At 51.2% G+C, this 26,552-nt stretch overlaps 2 protein-coding genes across 13 annotated transcripts in view; one reads left to right on the top strand and one right to left on the bottom strand.

Annotated features, from left to right (window-relative positions):
* The window catches only part of KIF26B (kinesin family member 26B), a 636,506-nt gene that overhangs the window by 590,949 nt on the left and 19,005 nt on the right, over positions 1-26,552 (top strand). For all 11 annotated transcript variants that reach the window (XM_035280614.3, XM_035280618.3, XM_002760848.7 and 8 more), the window contains 2 exons: positions 16,195-16,357; positions 17,352-20,730. In XM_035280614.3, coding sequence (XP_035136505.3) covers positions 16,195-16,357; positions 17,352-20,730 — 3,542 coding nt within the window. The remainder of the gene's footprint in view (positions 1-16,194; positions 16,358-17,351; positions 20,731-26,552) is intronic.
* The window catches only part of SMYD3 (SET and MYND domain containing 3), an 839,170-nt gene continuing 824,956 nt past the window's right edge, over positions 12,339-26,552 (bottom strand). The window contains exons 13-14 of one of the 2 annotated variants that reach the window (XR_008477979.2): positions 24,406-24,526; positions 12,339-23,952 (exon numbers count right to left, since the gene is read on the bottom strand). Coding sequence is in view for 1 of the 2 variants with exons in the window: in XM_054248251.2 (XP_054104226.1) it covers positions 24,491-24,526 (36 nt within the window). In the remaining variant the exon portion in view is untranslated. Of the gene's footprint in view, positions 24,527-26,552 lie in introns of both variants that reach the window. The other variant, XM_054248251.2, reaches the window with a different exon arrangement.

Genomic DNA, 26,552 nt, shown 5'->3' with positions numbered 1-26,552 from the left:
GGTACATGTGCAGATCGTGCAGGTTTGTTACATAGGTATCCTTGTGCTGTGGTGGTGTTTGCTGCGTCCATCGCCCCGTCATCTGTATTAGGTATTTCTCCTAATGTTATCCCTCCCCTAGCCCCCACCCCCTGCTATTCCTCCCCTAGGCCCCCACCCCGCCAGACCTCAGTATGTGATGTTCCCCTCCATTGTTCAACACCCACTTATGAGTGAGAACATGCGGTGTTTGGTTTTCTAATTGCTTGAGATTGGAGGGTAAATCCAGTTTCTATTTTTCAAACATGACCAGAAGCAGAAATTTGGTCATATGTGATTTTTTTTTTTTTGGTGTATTTTATTTCTTTAAACAGTTTAATTGTCTCTAACATGTTAATCAACCTTTTGTTGTTTATTTGTGATCTAGGTTTGAACATATCATCTTGCCGTCTGTGGTTTCTGCTGGCTGTTTCTCATGGTGCCGTGTTTCTTGGGGTTTATTTGTGTCTGGGGGCTACTCATTTCCACTGGCATTTTATTTGTGAGAATTCTGCCAGCCCTGTGATAAAGAGAGTCTACTCTAGAGAGCATTTGTGTGTGCTGCTCCCAGGTGCCCGTTGAGGGTAGTCTAAATCATATTCTCAGCTTGAAACGTTTTGACCACCCAGATATGAAGAATTAAGCCTGTAAGCCTGCATGTAATTCAGACCAGGGCTCCCAATTCTTAGGACAGTTTCTTGTGCTATATTTCAAGACAGTCGTGTGTCGTGTCTCGAATACTAAGGGGGTGTTGATTTTCCTGTGAAAATTCGCATGTGGGGCAGGCCTCCACCTTTGCTGCCACAGAAAACTCAGCAGGGTGTTACCTGGTTGGGCAAGTGTCTTCGGGTTGAAAGCTTGCCCGTTCCGCTTATTTACCTTGAGTTCCCAGTGTCACTTTGTTGTTGTTGATTTTATTTTTTGGCCTGAAAATTCTTTACTTTTTGCAGGTTTAACAATGCATTTCCTAAAACTTAAAAAATATCCACGGCTGGGGGCGGTAGCTCACACCTGTAATCTCAGGACTTTGGGAGGCTGAGGCGGGGGATCACCTGAGGTCAGGAGTTCCAGACAAGCCTGACCAACGTGGTGAAAACCCGTCTCTACTAAAAATACAAAAATTAGCCAGGTGTGCTGGTGCCTGCCTGTAATCCCAGCTACTCAGGAGGCTGAGGCAGGAGAATTACTTGAACCCGGGAGGCGGAGGTTGCAGTGAGCCGAGATCGCCCCACTGCACTCCAGCCTGGGTGACAGAGCAAGACCCCATCTCAAAAAAAAAAAACCAAAAAACCCACAACGTTTATTTGTACTTAGTAAGCAGGCTTTCCTAGGAACCAAGCCTACCATGTTGCTCCTTTGCTGCTTTTTCTGTTGCCGTCGTTACACAGCTCTCCTTCTTTTAAATGATAAGTAAGGGCATCATATAATTTATTATCCAAGTCACTTTTGAGAGTGAAAACGGACACTGTATTATTATTCAGTGTTTTGAAATACTTTCTGACACATCCTTCTATATTGGCGAACCTATAAAATAGTTCTATTCAAACTTTGCTTTCAAACAAAATACTGTCTTATAAAAAGAAAATATCTACATATATCAAAGTAGAAAAAAAGTTAAAGCTTCTTTATGTTGTTTATCTGGGCATTAAAAGATAAGCAGAATAATCACTTAATGTACTTTGTGTGTGTTAATCAGTATCTTCACTGTCTTTTTCTAATACTATGTCAGTGGTAGTTTTCTTAATGTGATTTTTTCTGTTGTTTTCCTAATGTCATGGCATTTTTCTTCTTCACATAATCCACCTGCCTTACCTATATGTTTACATAAATGTGTATGTGTATTGACGCATAAAACCATCTGTTTTTGATAGCTGTGGCTTCTGTTTCTTTTGATAGAATATCACAGTTTGGTGAAAAATAATTGAGAATTTATTTGTACCACTATCAGTTACAAGTTTATTTCAGTGGAATATGTTTCTCAATTCAGTGAGAATATTGTGTGTGAGTTTCAAAGGACCTTCCCGCAGTCAATTTCCAGAGCACAGTTACAGAATTTCACATTTTAATCTTTTATGCAGTTTCAGCTTTGGTCATCTATTTTTCAGGGTCCTTCACTTGCACACTTTGTTTTTAATAACTGCAATTCATTACTAGCTTTAGAGGCTAAGGTTTCTGTGTTTCATTTGTTGAACACTTGATTATGGATTACAACTTATTTTGAAACAAATGCCATCAAAATTTAGATGACTTGTTTCCAAAACTCTAATACTTTTTTGTAGAGCATTTAGAGTGATTCATAAACTATGTTTCAAAGTTAAAAGCTGCCTGGTGTCAGCAATTTCATATCATTTCATTATTTCAAGTGTCAAATTTATTTCTCAAATCCAGCTGTTGACAGGCAGCAGAGAGAAACGGCTCACTCTCCTGATGAATTCTTTTTTAATCCAATTTAAACTTCATAAAAAATTTTTATAGTTCAATTACTCTAACTCCATTTATATACAGTTTACAAATTTCAACAACTATAGCTTGTACTTCTCTGGGTAGAATTAGAAGGGTGTTTGAGCTCAGTTATTAATTACATATGTACATCAAGTACAAGTGGATTTCAGCCTAATACGTTTCTCAGCTTGGAACATTATATCTTTTTTTGTTTGTTTGTTTGTTTGTTTTTGCGACTGAGTCTCGCTCTGCCACCCAGGCTGAGGTACAATAATGAAGTCTCGGCTCACTGTGACCTCTGCCTCCTGGATTCAAGTGATCCTCCTGCATCAGCCTCCCTAGTAGCTGGGACTACAAGCATGTGCCACCATGCCTGGCTAATTTTTGTATTTTTAGTAGAGATGGGGTTTCACCATGTTGCTCAGGTTGTTCTCGAACTCCTGACCTCCAGTGATCCACCTGCCTCAGCTCAGCCTCCCAGAGTTAGAGTGCAGTGCTGCAGTCTCAGCTCACTGCGACCTCCACCTCCTGGGTTCAAGCAGTTCTCCTGCCTCCTGAGGCAGAACTGCTTGAACTGGGATTACAGGCACCCACCACCATGCCTGGCTAATGTTTTTGTGTTTTTAGTAGAGACGGGGTTTCACCCTATCGGCCAGGCTGGTCTCGAACTCCTGACGTTATATCTTAAAGTGCTAACTCTTTTCACTGCACACACCTCACATGTTCCTAGATAAGACCACTGAAACAGAAAGTGAAAGTCCACCCAGTTCTTCCATCTCATTTTAATACAAGTCTTAATCATAACTGCTTGTACTTTGAATAAAGACATGAAGAATCCAAGACGAAACAAACAAGAGAGGATACAGGGTAACAGGCACACACTGAGACTTCTGGGCAAGGGAGAGCATGGTCAGCCGAATGAAAACGCTCGGCGGGGTTCCTGTAGTCAAGGTTCTTAACACCTGCTTGTTAAATGAACAACTCAGAGGTAGCATATTTGTTAGAATAAGACTTTCTGTGTGTTAGCGCAAAGGAATGAGAATGGGACAAGTTTAGGCTTTGTGACAAGGCCCCTCAAAGGCTCCCACATAGGTAGCTGCGTCCTCTGCAAGCAGAGATGACTTTTATGGCCCTTTTTGGACACCTCGTTTTTGTTGTTGTTTTTTGAGACGGAGTTTCACTCTTGTTACCCAGGCTGGAGTGCAATGGCGCGATCTCGGCTCACCGCAACCTCCGCCTCCTGGGTTCAGGCAATTCTCCTGCCTCAGCCTCCCGAGTAGCTGGGATTACAGGCACGTGCCAACATGCCCAGCTAATTTTGTATTTTCAGTAGAGACAGGGTTTCTCCGTGTTGGTCAGGCTGGTGTTGAACTCCCAACCTCAGGTGATCTGCCTGCCTCGGCCTCCCAAAATGTTGAGATTACAGGCCTGAGCCACCGTGCCTGGCCCACACATCTTCTCTACATGCCAGAGATACTTCACTTGACTGTACCAAATGGCTTCATCAGCCCTTTCAACTCACATATCCTGTTGGGATCAAACATTTTTGCTCTGGAGACCTTTGTACCTGTGCAGTGTCAATATAAGGACGGCCTGGGAGTCGCAGCACAGTCAGAGCTAACAGAGGGGCCTCATTGACTTGGCCACAGTCTTGGCCTCAAATTGAGGGCACTTCATTGGTTCTGACTGTTCCTCTTTGGGGAACGTCATATCCATTTGTCAAGAGGGCCTGATGGTAACCCTGGTGTAAAACGTCCCTACTGTGATCTGCCCTTGAAAACTGTGCTGTGCAGACCCAAGCAGGCCATGACGCGGCTGACAGACTCTCTCTGCTGTCACGTGGCAGGGACCATGAGCCTTATACTAGGCACTCACTGCAGCCCGAGGCAGCCGCACCTGCCTTGGTTTTATTTTATTTCTTCCTTTCTTTCTTTTCTGAAACAGTCTCTCTGCCCAGGCCGGAGTGCAATGGCAGGATCTCGGCTCACTGCAGCCTTGACCTTCTGGGCTCAAGCTATCCTCCTGCCTCAGCCTCCCAAGTAGCGGGGACAACAGGCATGTGCCACCATGCCTGGCTAATTTTTTATATTTTTAGTAGAGACGGGGTTTCACCATGTTACCCAGGCTGGTCTTGAACTCCTGGATTCAGACAATCTGCCGACCTTGGCCTCCCAAAGTGCTGGGATTACAGGCATGAGCCACCACGCATGGCAAAATAGGAAATTTTATGCATATTTTACCACAATAAAAATATGAAAAGGCAGGTGATTTTCAAGGATATGAGTCCCTTGGAGTTGCTAGTTCTGTCCGACTTTTCCCTTGTTTTTCTCAGTAACAAGGATTATTAGTGGATAATAATGAGTGGATTCATGCATTTGAGCAGGACATGAAAGAATTCCCATGGACAGAGATGAAAGGGCATTTCTGACTTAAAACCCAGGATGCGCACCAATGCAGGAGAGGCATGAACGTTCGCAGCGTGTTCAGGGCGCGGTAAATAGCGTGGTGGGTGCTGCAAGCCTGCAGCGCGGGGAGGGGTGTGTAGGGAGGCACCTTCGCCCTCCTCACCCAGCTCCAGGTCCAGAGCCGCCAAATCATCTCTATTGTCACCTTCACGTGACAACGGGAGTCCTTCCCAACTGTCAGTCAGTGAAGCAACAGATGGAGCCACGGTCATGCCGGTCTGCAGCCCATCAGGCAGACGCCGAGGGCCACGTTTCAGGGAGTAACAGTCTTCACCAGGCCTCCTGCAACCATATTCAGGATCCCCAGCTGAGTGCTGGAAAGGCCACTGGTCAGGAGCAGGGAGCAGGGGTGGAAGGAGACGGCTCGTCCTGACCTTGACCACCAGAATCCTGTTTTAAGCTTCATGCTACTGACTTAACGGAAAGGCTTCTGCGCAGGGAAAGCTGTGAGCATGAAATCACAGGAAGAAAGACATTTCATGAACACATGCATCCTCCCAAAACCAGTCTGAATCCTTCCCGACAGGGTGATGTAACCATGTGACTGGCCTCGCCTAATGAGCTGGTTGATGTCATCTCTCTTGGAAGGTTACCTTGTAACACGGGGAGTGCCCAGTGTGGTGCAGCCTGATGCGGCCGAGCAAGATGACACCTCTCTGCCTTTTGTGTGCACAAGATCAGAACACAGTCAAGTGAATGCAAGTGCAACGGCTGCTTGGGGCTCACGTTGGCGTATTCCATTCATGTTACTTGGATAGAAAGCGTAGAATTGGCTACATGAAGCCCTGGAGACTGGAAGCAGTCCTGATCGTAATCTAGTATAATTACCAAGCCTAGACCCTCCGCCTAATCCTGTTTAACCCCCTTTCAGCCTGCCCAGGGACTGTCGGGGTAAGCGGGTCACAGAATAAGTTGGTTGGTAATACTGTATTGTGTCTCTCAAATCTTTTTTTTAAAAGAGATTAATAAATATAAAAGGAAATTCCAATATTTTCTTCTCCAAAGAATCATCTTGTACCACTTTGGAGAACGTTAGAGGGACTCACCTGAGTTCCCAGATTATGCTAAATTGAATAAAAATAAATGTAGGATTTTCTCCTTTCTGACCTAGAGCTAATAAGTCGTACATATTGGCTGAGTTACTGCAAAGAAAGGTCAAAATGGAAACACAGCTCTTACTGTCAGGGTTCTTAGGATCTTGCTGAGAAGAGCTCCTCAGAATCAGCCAAACTTCACACTTGGAGAGCACGGCCCCCATCTGCCAAGCCTGCCCAAGGCTACTGACACCAGCTGCAAGAAATTAGGGTCCAACTACAAAGGTAGCGGAAAGGGGCCACCCAAGACCACGTCACTTCCGTCACTGCGTGTTCGGATGCTTCCCGGAACCTCCCGCAGGCTCGTGATTTACGAGAGGGACTCAGAGAATTCCCTGGAAACTCAGGGCTACAGTTTATTACGCTGGAAAGCTTACAGATTAAAATCAGCCAAAGGAAGAGACACACGGGGCAGAGTCGAGGAAGGTTCCAAACGTGACGCTTGCGTCGTCTTCAGGACATGCCGCATCACCTTCCCTGCATCCACGCGTGATGGTGCCTCATCACCTTCCCTGCATCCACGCGTGATGGTGCCGCATCACCTTCCCTGCATCCACGCGTGATGGTGCCGCATCACCTTCCCTGCATCCACGCGTGATGGTGCCGCATCACCTTCCCTGCATCCCTGTGTGATGGTGCCGCATCACCTTCCCTGCATCCCTGTGTGATGGTGCCGCATCACCTTCCTTGCATCCCTGTGTGATGGTGCCGCATCACCTTCCCTGCATCCACGTGTGATGGTGCCGCATCACCTTCCCTGCATCCACGTGTGATGGTACCGCATCACCTTCCCTGCATCCCTGTGTGATGGTGCCGCATCACCTTCCCTGCATCCACGCGTGATGGTGCCGCATCACCTTCCCTGCATCCACGCGTGATGGTGCCGCATCACCTTCCCTGCATCCACGCGTGATGGTGCCGCATCACCTTCCCTGCATCCACGCGTGATGGTGCCGCATCACCTTCCCTGCATCCACGCGTGATGGTGCCGCATCACCTTCCCTGCATCCACGCGTGATGGTGCCGCATCACCTTCCCTGCATCCACGCGTGATGGTGCCGCATCACCTTCCCTGCATCCACGCGTGATGGTGCCGCATCACCTTCCCTGCATCCACGCGTGATGGTGCCGCATCACCTTCCCTGCATCCCTGTGTGATGGTGCCGCATCACCTTCCCTGCATCCACGCGTGATGGTGCCGCATCACCTTCCCTGCATCCACGCGTGATGGTGCCGCATCACCTTCCCTGCATCCACGCGTGATGGTACCGCATCACCTTCCCTGCATCCACGCGTGATGGTGCCGCATCACCTTCCCTGCATCCACGCGTGATGGTGCCTCATCACCTTCCCTGCATCCACGCGTGATGGTACACGTGGAATACTGCCAACCTAGGATGCTCACCTGAGCCCTGTGTCCAGAGCGGTTACTGTGGTTTTATTACACTGGCACGATCGATGGTTTGACTTCCTATGTGGTTTAACTCAGTCTTCAGGTTGACTGGTATCGTGTGACCCCAAAGCCCCTGCCCTAAATCACATGGTTGATCTTTTTCTTGCAGCCAGCTTGGCCTGTAAGACAATCACGTATGCCCCCGCCCCACCCTAAGACCTGATGTGGCCAACCCTCACCTTAAACAAGGCTCTCCCAGTGAGTTGGATGTAGTTCACCTCCAAGCTCATGGAGAAGGCCAGATCTATCTTTGGACAAGGCCAAAGTTTTTACCACCCAAGTCTGACCAGAGACATAGTGCTAAACTGTGAGGGTGGAAAGGGGCCAGTGTGAGCTGGGATGGCGAACCAAGTATCTGAAGAGCAATGGAAGGAACATGGAATGTTCTTAAGCAACGGAACATGTTTAGACCACAGAGTATTAGAGCTGAAAGATGCATTCCCTGGTTTTTTTTTTGAGATGGAGTCTCACTCTGTCGCCCAGGCTGGAGTGCAGTGGCGTGATCTCGGCTCACTGCAACCTCTGCCTCCCAGGTTCAAGCGATTCTCTTGTCTCAGCCTCCTGAGTAGCTGGGATTACAGGTGCCTGCCACCACACTCAACTAATTTTTTGTGTTTTTAACAGAGATGCGTTTCACCATGTTGTCTGGGCTGGTCTCAAACTCCTGACCTCATGATCTGCCTGCCTCGGCCTCCAGTGCTGAGATCACAGGCGTGAGCCCCCATACCCAGCCTACTGCATTTCTTAATAAGGGCACTGCCATATGGAGGTGGTCTTGTCTCAGTAACATGATAGGATATGATAACTGTCCTTTAAAGTGTGAGGGGCCAGTGTGAGCAACAGGGACTATTTTTACCCCATATAATCCTAGAGCACAAAGCTAGTGCCCATGGCTTAGAAGCCATTTTAAAAAGATTTCAGTTTAATATAAGAGAAATGTCCTGGGAGATGGTAAGTTCTCCCAAGTTAAAAATACTCAAGCAGAAAGCAGATTACCTGTTACCATGGCAGTACTTTTATTAGGAAATGCAATAATCTCCCAAATTCTTTCCACTCTAATACTCAGTGGCCCTAAAAATCGTCTTCAATCTTGACAGAATTGTATTCTGGAATTAGCAGACCATTTCTTTGTTAAGTCATTATGTGAATTACCTCTACAATTTCTGATATCACACCTGAGTGCTATGGCCTTGGCATGAATATACATTTCCTGGGCACAACTTGAGTTCAAATATCTGGAGTAACTCAGGTTGTACTGATTCTGCATGGCTGTCACTGAGATGATCACTGTTCTAGATAAGAAGGAATGACAAGGCCGGGCGCGGGGGCTCACGCCTGTAATCCCAGCACTTTGGGAGGCCGAGGCGGGTGGATCACTAGGTCAAGAGATCGAGACCATCCTGGTCAACATGGTGAAACCCCGTCTCTACTAAAAATACAAAAATTAGCTGGGCACGGCGGCGCGTACCTGTAATCCCAGCTACTCGGGAGGCTGAGGCAGGAGAATTGCCTGAACCCAGGAGGCGGAGGTTGCGGTGAGCCGAGATCGCGCCATTGCACTCCAGCCTGGGTAACAAGAGCGAAACTCCTGTTTCAAAAAAAAAAAAAGAAGGGGGAATGACAAATGAACAATAAAAGTTTTCATGGGACACACTTGACTGAACCATGTTTCATATCCACTTGAGTCACTGCAAGCGAGTCTTGTGTGAATGGGATCAAAGCAGACTGGTTAGGATTTTAACTTGAAACCTGTTATTTATAAATTTGAGTTACATCATATACTTCTCCTAAAAGAACCTATTGAGACTGTTCGCTATCTACAGCTGGTCTTTCTCAGGAAGTAGGTTGAATTGCCATGAACTTTATCTTATTCAGATAAATAGAATGCCGGCATCTAGGATCAGATGGATCCCTGAGGCCCAGGTTTCATCCAGACTTCATTCTCCTCTGTGTACAGCAGCAACTACTAAAGTAACTCAGACTTGATGGCTCAGCCCGCACTTGCAATGTGCAGCCTCTGCTCTGTGCAGTGCGCAGCCTCTGCTCTATGCAAACTCTTGAATCCAGTATTTCCTGCTGTTCCTGAGCTCTCCCGAATGCTCAGCACACGTCTCTTCCTGGAAACAATTACTGCGTCACCAAGAACAGCAGGCCCCTGTGGGGCACCACTGAGACTCTCCTACCTCTCACTGGGCACAGCCACCAACGTTCCAGAGCCACCATGGTGCCAGCCCTCAATAACCAGGATGGTGTGGGGGAAGCACACATCTCTCCCACGTATTATCCTGCCTCAGCGGCATCTCAGATGATGCTGCTTGCCCCTCAGGATTCTACAGTGTTTAATAAAAGAGACCTCTGAGCAAATAATTAGGTTAGCCTCATGTACTCTTAATGGTTCAAGTTTCAAGACCTCTGCCAACCACAGCCTTAGGATAAGCAAGACATGATCTCATAACAGGTGGTGTGTTGGTTGGATCACAAAGACTGGTCCTTCAGCCAGAGTGGGTGGTTCTCTGCAGGGTCCTCTTGTAAGCTCTCCTTGATGAGACCACTCATAGTCTTGTGCACTGCTGAATGACAGTCTTTGAGGACGTCTAGCATGCACGCTGGACTCAGGGAGCTATCTTTGCCAATACTTTATTCTACAAACCAGATCGCCCTTGTCGGAAGACCTGAGAACCATGCTTCTCTAGCCCACAGAGATGTGGGTCATCTTCACGGCATCCTGCGGAACAGACCTACGCATGGCTTGTGCAGTGCAAATGGAATCCTAGCTGAAACTGAGCAGCAAGTGCTTCACCTTCATGGACCTCTCCTTTCGAAAATGCCATCAGGTTAGCTCAGCCTGTACCCAGCTTCTGGTACTTCTCTAGTACACAAAACCAAATAATTCATCCCCTAAGGCATTAGCATCCTTGAAGGGAAAGTTGCCGAGACAAGGCCACTTCTGCAGAGTAGATGGCTTCCCCAGAGGAGAGGCGTCAAACGTGGGAATGTCCAGGAAGCAGTCACGGACAGCAAGATCATCAAGTCCTTGAGAAATAAGTAAACTCAAATAAAATAAAAATAAAGCAGTTTCCCCCCTGGGAGGTATGTGTGGCAATCTGGTACAACTCAACACTGTCAGAAATAAAATTGCTTGAGACCTAGGAGACCCATCGGGACAGAATTGCCCTCAGCAGAGGTGGTGATGGTTTCCCTTGAAAACAGTCTTTCTCATGAGAGATAAGGAACTGCAGAGATGCTACTGACCTTGGCCAGGAGCACTGGACCAGGGATGTTGGCATCTTGGGAACTGTAGGCCCTGGCATCTCAGGCTGGTCTCCAAGGGTCACTGGTGACCTCTCTGGGGACAAAAGAAATGGATCTTCACAGAATAATCAGATATAAATAGGAAGGAGGCAGAGTCCGTGGCGAGGAGGGTACAGAGTGCTCTTTGAACGTCCAGCATGTATTTCAGAGCCGTGGCTCTATCCTCTCTCTGGTCTTGTTTCCTTCTCTTCACTCGCCTGCCGTCTCCTGGTGGTCAGAGGGTGAATGCAGGGGCCTGGGATTTGGTGCCTAGGGCTGGGAGATCAGAACTCTTGGAGCTGGCTTGATATCTGGCAACCTTCACCCGGCGTCTCCATCTCTCTGCGGCACATTCTGGCACATTACAGGTGAAGTGGGTAGAGCATGCGATAGTTACTGAAATGCGATGTAGTCCCAGGGGCTGTCCTTAGGAGTGCACGTGGTACCAGTGTTTTCGTGGCGTTCAAATATTAGTTGCTATCTTGACTATCTCATACATGTAAAAATTCTGTGTCTGTAGTTTCCATCCTTAAATTCAACCAATGTACTACTTTAAAAAAAAACGGCTGGGCGCAGCGGCTCCAGCACTTGGGGAGGCTGAGGTGGGCTGATGATGAGGTCAGGAGCTTGAGACCATCCTGGCTAACGTGGTGAAGCCCTGTCTTTACTAAAAATACAACATAGTAGCCGGGTGTGGTGGCGCATGCCTGTAGTCCCAGGTACTCGGGAGGCTGAGACAGGAGAATTGCTTGAACCCAGCAGGCGGAGGTTGCAATGAGCCAAGATCCTGCCACTGCACTCCAGCCTGGGTGACAGAGCAAGATCCGTCTCAAAACAAAAACGGACACAAACAAAAGAAAGTTCTCCCTTTTCTGTAAAAGAGCATGCCTGTGTGTGGCTGGCTGCATGCACACAGTTCAGGTGCCTGTTTCCATTTTTGCTGCGCAAAGCAATGGATGATTGTGTAGTCAGGAAATCAGACACACCTTCATTTTCTGCTTGGTGGTTCTGGGTCTGGGATGATACTGTTTCATCATTACTCTAGAGCAGGGGTCGACAGACTTCTTACACAAAGGACCACGTAGCAAGTATGTTTGGCCACGTGGGCCACGTAGCCTGGTTAGAATCACTTACTTTTATTATAGCACAAAAGTAGCCTCAGACACTATGTAAACAAACAGATGTGGCTGTGTTTTAATAAAACTTTATTTACAAGAGCGGCAGTGTGGTGGTTGGCACCTGCAGGGCCCTGGCTGGTCAGCCCCTGTGCTGGAGTGATACACACTCCTTCATGTCTTCAACTCATTACTAATTAAGATACATTCATTAGCCTGTTCATTTTGTCGTTTTTTCATGTCTAATGAAAGCACTGACTGATTTTAAAAAGATGTTTTTCTAAAAGTCTTTTTTTTTTTTTGGACACAGGGTGTCCCTTTGTTGCCCAGGCTAAAGTGCATTGGCGCAATTTTGGCTCCCTGCAAACTCCCCCTCCAGGGCTCAAGCAGTTCTGCTGCCTCACCTCCTGAGTAGCTGGGATTACAGGTGCCTGCCGCCATAGGCTGGCTAATTTTTGCATTTTTAGTAGAGATGGGGTTTTGCCATATTGGCCGGGCTGGTCTCAAACTCCCAACCTCAGGTGATCTGACTGCCTTGGCCTCCACCTGACCCCCCCCACCTCCCTCCATCCCTCCCGCCTGGCTCTGGGGTGCAGGTGGCCAGCGGCCCTGTCTCTTCTTCCTCTTCTCTTGCTCTCACTTCAGTCCTGATGCAAAGGATGGGCTAAGTTTGTGCTGACCGTTCCCTCCAAAGATTCCGAGTTCATCCGACACTTTGCAGCCTTTAGTACCTGCCGCTTCTGCCCCCGGCCCTCCCTCACTTAGTTGTCTTCGCTCCAAGTTCATCATGAGGCTGGAAAAGCTGCAGCTTTCTGTACACCACTTTTCACTCCCTCGAGGACCTCTTTTATAGTCCACAGAGGCCCACCTGAGGGGCTTCCAGCAGCTCCACTGGCCGCTTTCCACAGGGAGAGTGAGGACGCTGGTTGCTAGGCAACACACGTGCGGCTGCTGCTTTCCACAACGTAGACTTGAAAAAATAGCCGTCAACATTTTACCATATGATGGAGTCATGAGTGGGGAGTCGCGGAAATGCACAGGGCAGACAGTTGGATGTCACCATGTTCTATCTAAATTTTGCCTTTGGTATGGCTTCCTGGAGAATGTCACGTGGAGAGTCCGGGGATGTGCCTTCAGCTGTGTGCAGTGGGTTAATAGTCCTCATCATTTGCAGATTCTGTATGTGCGAATTCACCTATTCACTGAAATATATTTGGGAACCCCAAAACCAATATAGTGGTTTCACAGTCATTCTCGGACACGGGCAGAGGGGGAGACTTTGCGTGGCCGGATGCACGCGTTCCCCACCGCCCCCCACCCCGGGCAGAGCTCTGCCTTCACTGTCGGCTCTCATACCATGCATACCTGTCCTTTTTGCAGTCTCTTTAGTGCTGTTTTTTTTTTTTTCCCATATTTTTGTGCTTTCTGATGGTCATTTTGGTGTAAATGGCCCCCAAAATGGTGCTGATGTCCTATTCAGGCTCCCTAAGCACAAGAAGATGGAATGTGCCTTCCAGAGAAAGTACACGTGTTAGATAAGCTGCTTTCAGGCGTGAGCTACAGCGCTCGTGGGAATCCAGTGTTAATGAATCAAGAATACAGCACACCCAGAAAAAGGAAGAGGCAGGACACGGGGCAACCAGTTTGATATCACAGTGGTACAGCTTTTGATCCTGTCTTTGCTGTGTTTTTTGGGGACTTACACAGGGACACGTGGTGATAAAGGGCATGTGCCTTCGGCCAGTCCATATGTGGGGCCACTCTGGAAAGTGCTAAGGTAACAGAGTACATGGTGGAGCCGTGGAAGAGAGGAAAAATAGCTGAATTTGTGGACTCATCAGATGACGAGAGAATGTAATGTCTTCACTAGCATTGTTGTAAGGCTTCCAGCCTTACAACAAAGAAATTTACCCAAGGGCAGGAAGGTGTTAAATGCATCTTGGCTGGTATTTTAGAGAAAGGCTGAATATAATTCATTACTTTGAAGAAAATGTTAAATACTGCATTTCACTAACAAGGTTATGTATTGACCAATGGAAAAAACTTGTGTCATCAGAGGTTCACAGAAACCTAAACCATATATTAGGTTGGTGCAAAAGTAATTAAAAAGGGCTGGGCACAGTGGCTCACACCTGTAATCCCAACACTTTGGGAGGCCGAGGAGGGTGGATCACCTGAGGTCAGGATTTCAAGACCAGCCTGACCAACATGGTGAAACGCTGTCTCTACTAAAATACAAAAAAATGAGCCACGTGTGGTGGTGGGTGCCTATAGTCCCAGCTACTCGGGAGGCCGAGGCAGGAGAATCGCCTGAACCCAGGAGGTGGAGGTTGCAGTAAGCCAAGATCGTGCCACTGCACTCCAGCCTGGGCTACAGAGCAAGACTTTGTCTCAGGAAGAAAAAGAAAAGTAACTAAAAATGGCAAAAACTGCAATTACTTTTGCACCAAACTTTATCTCCCCTAAGAACAATGGCCCACTATTTACAAATTCAACGTTCACAAATACAGAACACAGCTACCATGCGTAACAAGCGCTATGTATGATCACAACCGATCTGAACAGGACTCATCCTCCACCTCCCACATTGAAGACAGAGCCCAAGATGCATCCAGGTGTGGTGTGTCTGCTGAGAATGTGTGCCAGGAATGGGACCTGGCTTCCTCGTCGAGTGCTGGTGTCCATGAATTTCTGCTGGATTAGATGCGTTTTGAAGGGAGTTAAATGTTCACGGCTCCTGCTCCCTCTCCTCTGTACCCTCTACCTCACCACTTTCTCTTTATTTTGAGACAGAGTCTCGCTCTATCACCCAGGCTGGAGTGCAGTGGCATGATCTCTGCTCACTGCAACCTCAGCTCCTGCGTTCAACTGATTCTCTGCCTCAGCCTCCTGAGTAGCTGGGACTACAGACATGCACCACCATGTCTGGCTGATTTTTTGTATTTTTAGTAGAGGTGGGGTTTCACCATGCTGGCCAGGCCGGTCTCAAACTTCTGACCTCATAATCCACCCACCCCCGCCTCCCAAAGTGCTAGGATTACAGGCGTGAGCCACCAGCCTGGCCAACCTCACCACTTTCATCACTGGTCATTTTGCTTGAAGGGAAGCCCTGGGATATTCATAGATTGCTCTGGAACTGAACCATAGTGAGCTCAGTGTCTCCAAACACACACCTTAATGGGTCCCAAATGGGAAGGAAAAACTATTGCTCTTACACCACAGTCTTCCCTGCCCGAGGCCAGATGCAGGTCACGTGTGAAATGGTCTGCTCTGCTGACAGTGGCCTGAGTCTCCCACACTGTATGCTGAGCCGGGTGATCCTCTCCAGGGAGCTCTGCAGGGGATGGATGACGAGACAGGAACATGGGGACAAATTCCTCTCCTCTGGCATTGCAGACACAGCCTAGAGATACGAGTGTGGCACGATACATAGGCGACCTCAGCCTTTAGATCAGGGAACACGCCAGAGATGCAGGGACATCCGGCAGCAGCTGAGAGTCCGAGTGCTGCTGGGGAGCTAAGCAGAGGCCTTTAAAAGCAAGGTGGGAAAAACGTTGGGACGAGTGTAGGAATAGAAAAGCAGCCATTCCTCCAGGTCAGTTCAAAGACCTAGAAACGCTCCCTGCAAACCCCTGGGCCTCGTGATCACCACTCACATCCCTGGCAGAGTCCCCGGAGGAGGCCTTTCTAGAGGAAGGCTGCTTTCTCTTGCCGGTTGTGACTGCTGGGGCCTCTCTCCGTGTTTCTCCCTGATCTTCAGGACTGTAAATGCCTTTTCCTTCACTGCTCTTAGGTGCAAATATGTGAGTTAAAGGGCATTGCCCCTGAAGTAGCTGCAGCTTCCTGGCTGAAGGAACTTTGCAGGTATTAGAAACACACAGGTCTTCAGTCCAAGTTCATGACAAGGGGACTACTTTTTGTGGCAAGGATCGCCTGTGTGCAGAACTTCCTGGAGCAGGCCACATGTGCCTGGAGCGCGCCAGTCACATCACAGGCCACTTCTCCTGTCCCCTCCTCTCGCTTCTATTCCCAGGCCTCATTATGTGTCATGTCACAGGCGCACACGCACAGGCACCCCCGTCAAAGCCAGGACGGTGGTGCCAGGGGACATGCTCGGCATGAATTCCATCTTGGAGTTAGAAGCACTTGCTCAGCGCTTGCCAACTACAAATAGCCCCGTGCTGGAAAATGATGCTGATTAGCATGCCATTAAAAAGGGGGGGCCACAAAATGGCCGTGGACAGGCCTGAAGCCCTGCCCTGGCAGACGCAGGGAGACACGGGCACTAATGCAGCCTGATTCACTTTGTTTGGCAGAGAGAGCAAGCTCGCCATGCTGCTGCGGGAGTCTCTGGGGAACATGAACTGCCGCACCACCATGATCGCGCACATCTCGGCCGCAGCCGGGAACTACGCGGAGACCCTGTCCACCATCCAGATCGCGTCGAGAGTCTTGAGGATGAAGAAAAAGAAGACAAAGGTAAGGAGCTCGAAGTGGGGTGGGGTGGGTGAGAGAGCCTTTGGAGCCTTGCCCCAGGGCTCCGTCAGAAGCAGCCAAGTCAACGCTGCCAGGCCCTCAGCATCAGGACACGTGGTTCGGTGTCCACCCTGGGGCAGGGAAACCTTTGGGCTGATGGAAAGTCATGTCCACTCCCCACACCTGGTGCTGGCCCTGGTCACCCAGCCTAGACCCCTGAGTGGAAGTACTCAGTCCACTGAGAGAGTATAAATGGATTGCGACTTTGAGATGAGACATGTGGGAGGGATGGGAAATCTTCTGTCTTTCTCATGCACTGCCTCGGTCCTCTGAAGATGGAGACTGTGTCCTTCAAGGGACTGGCTCCAAAGACGACCCCGAACTCCCTGCTCACAGGGCCCTCCTCCTCCTCTGCATGTCTGGGAGCCTCCGCCTGGCTGCTGGTGTTGTCCTGGTCATTCAGTGGTTTCTGGATGATTAGTGAGTCTGCTAGAAATCCTGGGGCTCATTTTCTCAGGCAGAAGCAAAGCTAGGACGGTGGTGGTGTGGCAAATGTTGGAGGAAACCATCATGATCGTGTCCACTCAGAGGCGGGGGCCGCTGCTGACGTATGTGTGGGCCTTTTTTTCCCTTCCACGTTTTGTACCTTTTTTATTTTTCCATAGTGCTTCCTAACCAGTGTTCCACGGTACAGGCTGCCAGAAGTTGGTGACCCTGAAGCCCTTAGTGGATCAGGCAGGGCCTGGAGGGTCACCTCCTTTTCCAAGCAGCCTCTGTTTCCCCATGCCCTGCAGGGATTCTCCTTCACTAATGCAGTGGTGATGTGAGACTGGGCGCACTGGCGTGGCAACCCGAGTGGCCCATATGCAGAGGCCAACCAGGGTGGCCATCAGTAGCCTGTGTCCGTCCGGGCCCTCCACCACTTGCCACACAAAGCTGGGTTCCCAGGGAAACTGCTTTGGAAGAGTCGCCACATTAACAGCTCTCTCACTCACAGTACACGTCCAGCTCCTCTGGGGGCGAGAGCTCCTGTGAAGAAGGCCGCATGCGCAGGCCCACCCAGCTGAGACCCTTCCACACCAGGGCCACAGGGGACCCGGACTTCCCCATCGCCCACCTGTCCAGCGACCCCGACTACTCCTCCAGCAGCGAGCAGTCCTGCGACACTGTCATCTACATCGGGCCCAATGGCACAGCCCTGTCGGACAAGGAGCTCACTGACAATGAGGGCCCCCCCGACTTTGTCCCTATTGTGCCAGCCCTGCAGAAGACCCGGGGTGACAGCCGGCCTGCAGAGGCAGGAGAGGCTGCGGCCAGCAAGTCAGAAAGGGACTGCCTGAAGTGCAACACATTTGCCGAGCTACAGGAGAGGCTGGACTGCATCGACGGCAGCGAGGAGCCCAGCAAGTTTCCTTTCGAAGAACTGCCTGCTCAGTTTGTGGCAGAGTTGGCCAGCAGAGCCCTGCCGTTAAGCCAAGCAGCTGGGGCAAGCCCACTCTCTGAGTCTGATAGGGAAGATAATGGGTCCGAAGGTCAGCTGACTGACAGAGAAGGCCCTGAAAATCTGGCCTCCAAGATGCAGAGGAGTCACTCACCAGTGCCCGCCTCAGCACCCACCCATAGCCCCAGCCCAGCCTCGCCCAGGAGCATCCCGGGCAGCAGCAGCCAGCACAGCACCTCCCCACTCGTGCAGAGCCCCAGCCTGCAGAGCAGCCGGGAGAGCCTGAACTCCTGCAGCTTCATGGAAGGCAAGCCCAGGCCCATGGGCTCCCCACGGCTGGGCATTGCCAGCCTGTCCAAGACCTCAGAGTACAAGCCACCCAGCTCTCCTTCCCAGAGGTGCAAAGTCTACACCCAGAAGGGGGTCCTGCCATCTCCCGCCCCCCTGCCTCCGTCAAGCAAGGATTCTGGCATGGTGTATAGTGAGTCCTTGCTGCAGCCCGAGGTGCGTACACCCCCGGTCGGAATGAGTCCCCAGGTTTTGAAAAAGTCCATGTCTGCTGGAAGCGAAGGGTTCCCAGAAACTCCCGTGAATGATGAGCCTCAAGCAGTGACTCCTCCAGATTCCAAGAAGGAGACCCTGAGCACCACGATGGTGACTGTGCAGCAGCCGCTGGAGCTGAACGGTGAGGATGAGCTGGTGTTCACGCTGGTGGAGGAGCTGACCATCAGCGGGGTCCTGGACAGCGGCCGCCCCACCAGCATCATCAGCTTCAACAGCGACTGCTCCGTGCAGGCCCTGGCCTCAGGCTCGCGGCCCGTCAGCATCATCAGCAGCATCAGCGAGGACCTGGAGTGCTACTCCAGCATGGCCCCGGTCTCTGAGGTCAGCATCACACAGTTCTTGCCCCTCCCAAAGATGAGCCTGGATGAGAAGGCCCAGGAGGCAGGGAGCAGACGCTCTTCCATCAGCTCCTGGCTGAGCGAGATGAGCGTGGGCAGTGAAGGCGAGCAGTCGTGCCACAGTTTCATAGCCCAGACGTGTTTTGGGCACGGGGAGGCAATGGCGGAACCCGCAGCCTCGGAGTTTGTCAGCAGCATCCAGAACACGGCTGTGGTGTGCAGAGAGAAGCCCAAGGCCGGCCCCGACAACTTGCTTATCCTGTCTGAGATGGGGGGTGACTCCTTGAACAAAGCAACCCCCATCAAAGGCTGCAAAATATCCACCCTGGGCAAGGCCATGGTCACCATCTCCAACACGGCGAATCTCAGCAGCTGCGAGGGGTACATCCCCATGAAGACCAATATCACTGTTTACCCCTGCCTTGCCATGAGCCCCCGGAGCATCCAAGAGCCCGAGGCTGCCACTGCCACCCCCAAAGCAGGTCCCACATCAGCCCAGTCCCAGGAGAGTAAGGAAAGCAGTGCAAAGAAAGAAATGAAGTTTGAGGACCCCTGGCTGAAACGAGAAGTGGAAGTAAAAAAAGAGAATGCTCATCCCAATGAAGATGAGACTATGTGTGAGAGCGCCATGGGTCCCTTGAAGGCCGAGCCCAGGACAGAGCAGGAGCAGGACAGAAAGCCCAGCCCAGGCGACAGGCTCAGCAGCAGCAGCGGGGAGGTGTCGGCGTCCCCTGGCACCGACAGCTTCAGGAGGGTCGTGGATGGATGTGAGATGGCCCTGCCTGGTTTGGCCACCCAGAGCCCCGTGTATGCCAACAGAAGTGTCAAGTCCAGCAGCCTTCCTAGGGCATTTCAGAAGGCCAGCCGGCAGGAGGAGCCCGACAGCCTCTTCTATTACTGTGCTGCTGAGACCAGCGGGGTGGGCCCAGTCCCCGGCACGCAGCCCTCCAAGGCTACCCTGGAGAGGAAGGTGGCTTCCCCTAAGCACTGTGTCCTGGCTCGGCCCAAAGGCACTCCCCCTCTGCCCCCTGTCCGAAAGTCCAGCCTGGACCAGAAGAACCGGGCCAGCCCCCAGCACAGTGCCAGCAGCAGCGGCACCAGCAGCCCCCTGAACCAGCCAGCCGCCTTCCCAGCGGGCCTCCCAGATGAGCCCAGCGGCAAGATGAAGGATGCCAGCAGCAGCAGCAAGCTCTTCAGTGCCAAGCTGGAGCAGCTGGCCAGCAGGACCAACTCTCTGGGCAGGTCGACCGTCAGCCACTATGAATGCCTCTCCCTGGAGCGGGCCGAGAGCCTGTCCTCCGTGAGCTCCCGGCTGCACGCAGGCAAGGACAGTACCATGCCCCGCGCGGGGAGGACCCTGGGCCGCGGCGCAGGGACGTCGCCCCCCAGCTCCTCCGCCGGGGCCTCGCCCAAGGCCAGCCAGTCCAAGGTCTCCGCCGTGAGCAAACTCCTCCTGGCCAGCCCCAAGGCGCGCAGCCTGTCCACCTCCACCACCAGGACCCTCAGCTTCTCCACCAAGTCTCTGCCTCAGTCGGTGGGGCAGAGCCCCGGCGCACCACCGGGCGGGAAGCACATGTCCTGGTCCACGCAGTCGCTCAGCAGGACCCGCAGCTCGGGCCTGGCCTCCAAGCTGCCCCTGCGCGCCGTCAACGGGCGCATCTCGGAGCTGCTGCAGGGCGGCGCGGGCGCACGTGGCGGTGCCCCGGCGGGGGACCGGCCCGAGGACAGGCCCGCGGCCGCGCAGCTGCTGCCGTCGCCCTACAGCAAGATCACGCCCCCGAGGAGGCCGCACCGCTGCAGCAGCGGCCACGGGAGCGACAACAGCAGCGTGCTGAGCGGGGAGCTCCCGCCGGCCATGGGGAAGACGGCCCTGTTCTACCACAGCGGTGGCAGCAGTGGCTACGAGAGCATGATGCGGGACAGCGAGGCCACCGGGAGCGCGTCCTCAGCGCAGGACTCCACCAGCGAGCACAGCGGCTCCGTGGGCGGGCGCTGCCGCAGCCTCAAAGCCCCAAAGAAGCGGCCCAATTCAGGTAGGCAGTGGGGCAGGGCCGTGGGCGGGGAGGGCACGGGCGGGCGCGGGCCGTGGACGGGAAGGGCAGTGGGTGGGCGAGCTGCCTGAAGCCCCTGCCAGGCTGGCCCGTGGTGAGGGGGCGTCCGGTGGGATCCAGGCCTGGCCTTTCCTTTCACGCGGGCTCCCTGGGGATAGCGCCTGGAGCGTGTCTCTGTGAGTAACTGCCCTTGTGCTGTGCCCTCCTCAGCCTTAAGGCTGTGAATCTCTTGGTGCATAGCAGGGTGGAAAGGCGGGGGCGGGAGGCGGACAGCATGACCCACACCTGCTCGCTGTGGGGAAGACTGGCTCCCCCACCTCCATTACCTCACCCCGTGCCCCTCTGCTCAACAACCAAGAGTCCTGTGGACTGTTTGGAGCCTGTGGAAGGATGTGGTGAGGGAGACTACCCTCATGGCCTGGTGGCTACAGAAGCCCCTTGAGTAAGGCTGGTGCTGGTCTGTGAGACTCTGGCGGCCTCTCTCAGGGATGTGGGATCATGCGGTTTGTCTCATTCAAAGCCCAGTGGGTGAGGCCCATTCTCCAACCCCACCCCAAACATACTTGTGGACAGTCACGTTTGCACACCTGCCACAGGGTCTGCCATGCCCCTCCTCCCCCCAACAAACCATGTACCCAAAATGTATGATTTTGGAGAAAGCCTTTGCCATTTCTCTTTTTTCTTTTATTTTGTTTTTGGAATGGAGTCTCACTATTGCCCAGGCTGGAGCGCAATGGTGTGATCTTATCTCACTGCAACCTCCACCTCCCAAGTTCAAGCGATTCTCCTTAGCCTCACAATTAGCTGGGGTTCCAGGCGTGTGCCACCAAGCCTGGCTAATTTTCATATTTTTAGTAGAGACGAGGTTTCACCATGTTGGCCAGGCTAGTCTCGAACTCCTGACCTCAAGTGATCTGCCCGTCTCAGCCTCCCAAAGTGCTGGGATTACAGGCATGAGCCACCACGCCCAGGCAGTCTTTGCCATTTTAAGAATCTCCTATCAAAAGGCACATACTCCAGCAGAACTAATGTATAAAGCCCACTGCCTTATTACTTGGAGTTTTGGGTGGCACGTGACAGTTAAGTTATGATGGACAAGGAGAAGAGGACCCAGGTCAGAGCTGGTGGCCCTGGAAGTCATGGGATAGGTGAATGAAAGGATGGTAAGGGGAGAAAAAGACAGAGGCAAGAAGTACCAGGAACAACGGATGCCAGGGCCCTGCAGGGCTGGTGCCTGCAGCATGCTGGGAAGTAAAGGATGGGGTGAGACACAGATGTGGAGCCTCCCACAGGCTTGTTCTCTCAGTCACGGGCCTGCTTTTTCCTGTTCTCCCATCACAGGCCAGCACAAACTCTGGAATGTTCCAACACAAATCTAAGGGCTGTGGCCAAGTGCACATTGTAAACCATTCATCTTCCTGGAATCAAAGAAACCCACCTCCAGGGACCGTGCAGTTAGGCAGATGTGGTTTTGCGATATAGACAGCCCGGTCCACAGAACTCAGCTCTGGGGGTGTTAGGCTCTAAGAGTGGTAGGGAATCATCATGGCTCTCAGTACCTTCACATCTTTATTTCCCAGGTGCAGCATGCTTCAGTCTTTGATACACTTTGACTCTGTTTCACTTCACCCCTCAGTCTCAGCAACAGACCTTAGCGCAGAACACCATCTAAGGCAAGTTGAAAAGCCATTCCGTGTAACCTAGCGGCTGCTGTGTCTTATGGCCAGGGCCCAGGGCACTGAAACGTATTGATAATAGTAAAAATAACAAGCAGGAAAAAATGCTCTGGCCTTCCCAGTACCTGGTTAAAGAACACTTGTTCTCAGCATCTACACAGCCTCGGTCTTCAGAGTCCAGGTGACTGTGCGGCGTTCGCTGCGTGGTGACGTGTATCTCTCTTACAGAGTGCTTTTATGCACTCTGACTTAGTGCCTTGAGTCTACTGATCCATTTCATTATTTCAATGGCTTTCACAGTTGTTTTTTTTTCTTTTTCAAGACTTTTCATTTTTGGTTTGGTGGTTACACTGGAGTAAAGGGGAAGAAAATGGTGAAAAACCAAACGTGTGAAGTAACTGTTTGGTGAGCAGGCAGCAGGCTCTGCGCATGTCCTTGCTCTGGGCTAAGTGCTTTCATGCATGCGGTCCTCCAGGAGCCTCTAGTTAGGTAAGGCTGGTGGAGAAAAATAGTGTCAAAGGAAAAGGCCAGGGTAGGGCTAGAAATGGAACCTCACGTGGCGCGCCGAGAGCAGGAGCCTTCACGACGGCTGCTGTAGGTCCAGCGCTCCGTGATGGATGCGGCAGTGGAGATGCGCTTGGTTCAGGTTAGGTGACCTTGTCTGGCTTATTTATGATTATTATTAAGAGAAGTGGTGGCTGTCAGACATGATGAGCATAAATCAAAAGCAGCTTCTTTAAGACATGTTATAAAACTCCTCCAAGGAAACCCCTAACTACATGGCCAGAGTTTACAATGACGAGAGACGCTGAGAGCTGGAGAGGAGACGTCTTTTATCCGAGATGGCTTTTGAGTTTGGGAAATTGTACTGCTTTTGTTATTTCCCCAGTAAAAATGAATGAGAATGACTGGGACAATGACCTTGAGCTCTCCGTTTCCTTTGTAGTCCATGTAAGAGCAGAAACGACTGGACATCGCGATGGTTCATCATTTTATTCTCGGAGCTCCATGCTGTTGGGCTTGTCCCATTGGCCATAGCAGCATATTAAGTTAGAAAGCAGGAGACTTAGAGTCTTGAGCCACGTGACCTTTCAGGAATAACTATCCTCTCTGAGCTTCAGTTTTCTGATGCAAGGAAAAGGAGAAGATTGGTAGGTAACAGCCACGGTCTCTGCTGCCCACATCATAGAGACTATGCAGATAATTCAAATAATATTGATGGTCATATGATATCTTTTCCTTAAAGCAATCTGTAGTCAGTGGGGTTTATCTTCAGTCGTTAAACATTGATCAGGTATCTTCTGTGCTCTCAGAGCTTGGCGATTTGAAGTTTCAGGTGTGTGGGTGGAGGCAGCCACCATAGAAGACAAGGCTGCCCTAAGAAGTTTGTCATCTAGTTGGAGAGAAAGGATGAAAAGCGTGGAATAGTTCACTCAGGGAACTGAGTGCCCGGCCCAATGCTGAGCGGCGTAGTGAAGACCCAGGTGGAGAAGGCATTGAGACAAAGCAGGATCCCGCAAGTCACGGGCTGCAGAGAAACATCGGGATTGAGTTTGGTCATGGAGGGTGCTTGCATCGGGACAGGCAGAGAGGGTGCAGGCCTTGCAGGCTGAGGCAGGAATGGGAGCACAAGCTCCAGGCAGCAAGAGCCTGGCTTGTGGGCAGCATAGTGAGATTAACTCACAGAGGGACATTCCCAAGTGTAGCAAGAGACGAGGAAACGTAAACCCAGATCTAGTTACACTTGGAACATCTGCGAACTACGAGAACAGTGCACATCATTCCACATGGTTCCATAGAACTAGGATCAGAATATATACTATATTATTGTAGTCAGGCATGGTGGTTCACGCCTGTAATTCTAACACTGTGGGAGGTGGGTGGATTGCCTGAACTTGGAGTTCGAGACCAGCCTGGGCAACACAGTGAAACCCCATCTCTACTAAAATACAAACAATTAGCCAGGAGTGGTGGTACATACCCGTAGTCCCAGCAACTTGGGAGGCTGAGGCAGGATTCCTAGAACGTGGGAGGTGGAGGTTGCAGTGTGCTGAGATTGCGCCACTTCAGTCTAGGCTGGGTGACAGAGCAAGACTCCATGTCTAAAAGATAAATAGAACACACCCTATATTATTGTAGCTGGCTGCGGGGTGTCATTGTAGGCTCTTGACCAACAGAGTGATGTGGGGAGAGAAACCGTGTTGCTTTTCTTGATGGATTTTCATTGCTCCCTCTGCAGTTCCTTGCCAGCCCCTCTGTGGTTAGCAACCTGAAATTGTGAATAGACTAAAGCCCAGAATTAGAGCGAGAGCAGCCAGCCCCAGCGGGGAGTGAATGTCTGTCCTGGCCAGCATGCGTGCAGGCTGCTGAGGATGTCCGTCGGTGATAGAGTTTATCCGTGATTGCACCAGCTGAGCCCCCACCCCAGGCCCCCTCCCCTATCATCCACTATGCATGATGAAAATTGTTTCCGTCTTCCGGTCCCTTACGTTTCACCCTCATCTCAGTGTGTTACTTCCTTGGATTTTTCCCTTGCTTTTCTCTTCTTGGACTGGATGGGGAAGTCTGACAGTTAGATAAACACCTTGCTCTGAATTAAATTCATTCCCACCACAGGGAGGCTCTGCCTGAGGAGAAGCCCGCTCAGGGAAGCCTCTGGTTCTGGGATGCACCCAGCCCTTGCCCTGCCGGGACATGAGCTCTTCACCTGAGCAGCTTGGTGCCCAGCACTGGGCTGCTGTGGGTTTCCAGTAAATACTAGCGGTGGATTCATTGACGGGCTGGTCCTTGGTTGGCAGCATAGTCCTAAAAGTTTGCTCATGTTTCTTATCTGTGTGTTTCTCATAACCTGTGTGCTGGTGGGAAGCGCGTTAAGTGTCGAGTCCAGTCTGCTATGTTGTCATTTTAAGCATCAGACACTGTGTCTTCCTTTGTCTTGGTGCTGAGTCGGCACTACTGACTGACGGGCATCTTGTGAGTTGTGATTTGTACCTGCAGTGAACTGGGCTCCCAGGATACCAGGTGCAGTTCACAGAGCGCTGCACAAAAACTTGTGACTAACGAACTGCCCCTCACCAAGCCCCGAGGGCGCCGTGGTTTGCTCTGCCAGCCCTCTCCTGTTCATTAGCTTCTCAGGCATATCCTGGTTTTGTCTGAGTAAATTCAAGAAGCACGGTGGTCACTGGCTTAGTGAAAGCCAGAGGAAGGCAAGCTGCTTGCTGGCAGAGTTCAGATTTCCAGAATGTTTCTAAGAGAATCAACCTGGAGACAGCCGAGAACAGGTTCAGAACGAGAGCCTTTATTTTATTTTATTTTTTTTGAGGCGGAGTTTCGCTCTTGTTACCCAGGCTGGAGTGCAATGGTGCGATCTCGGCTCACCGCAACCTCTGCCTCCTGGGTTCAGGCAATTCTCCTGCCTCAGCCTCCCGAGTAGCTGGGATTACAGACACGCACCACCACGCCCAGCTAATTTTTTGTATTCTTAGTAGAGACGGGGTTTCACCATGTTGACCAGGATGGTCTCGATCTCTTGACCTCGTGATCCACCCACCTTGGCCTCCCAAAGTGCTGGGATTACAGGCTTGAGCCACTGCACCCGGCCCTGAGCCTTTCTGAATATACAGCGGTGGAAAAAGGGGAAAAGCAATTGATCCTCTAAGACACTGAGGAAGCTTCTTAGAGTAGAACTCCAAAGAGAATAGGTGGCGGTGATGCTGTGAGGTGACACTGTGGTGCTAGGTGCAGGGTCGAGAATCTCAGAGCACCTTGGACGAAGCCCAGGATCTGCGCTTGTGGCCTGGGGAGCTGCCTCTTTCTCATCCGCAGCGTGGGAGCGTTTACCTTTTCAGCCAAAACATGACAACAGGCCATACAGCCAGCGTCATTCTTCCTCATATAGCTGGCTCCTTGCTGGTCAGTAAAACCACATGTATTGACACACATTCTCTCTGCTCTGAGACTTACAGATCCTTTCAACATGAGTTCTTTGGGCTTTTCTGAGTCTTCATCTTCCTAGTGCCCACACTCTGAGTCAGAATGCAGGTGGGGGGTGATGGGAGACAGCTATGCTGCGGGGTCTTCGGAGCAGGAGTTTGGGAATGGATGGAAGCATGTTCGCCAGGGGCAGTG

This window comes from Callithrix jacchus, chromosome 19 (genome assembly GCF_049354715.1).
Source record: "Callithrix jacchus isolate 240 chromosome 19, calJac240_pri, whole genome shotgun sequence".
Lineage (NCBI taxonomy): Eukaryota > Metazoa > Chordata > Mammalia > Primates > Cebidae > Callithrix > Callithrix jacchus.
This window is presented reverse-complemented; position numbering and strand designations above follow the sequence as displayed.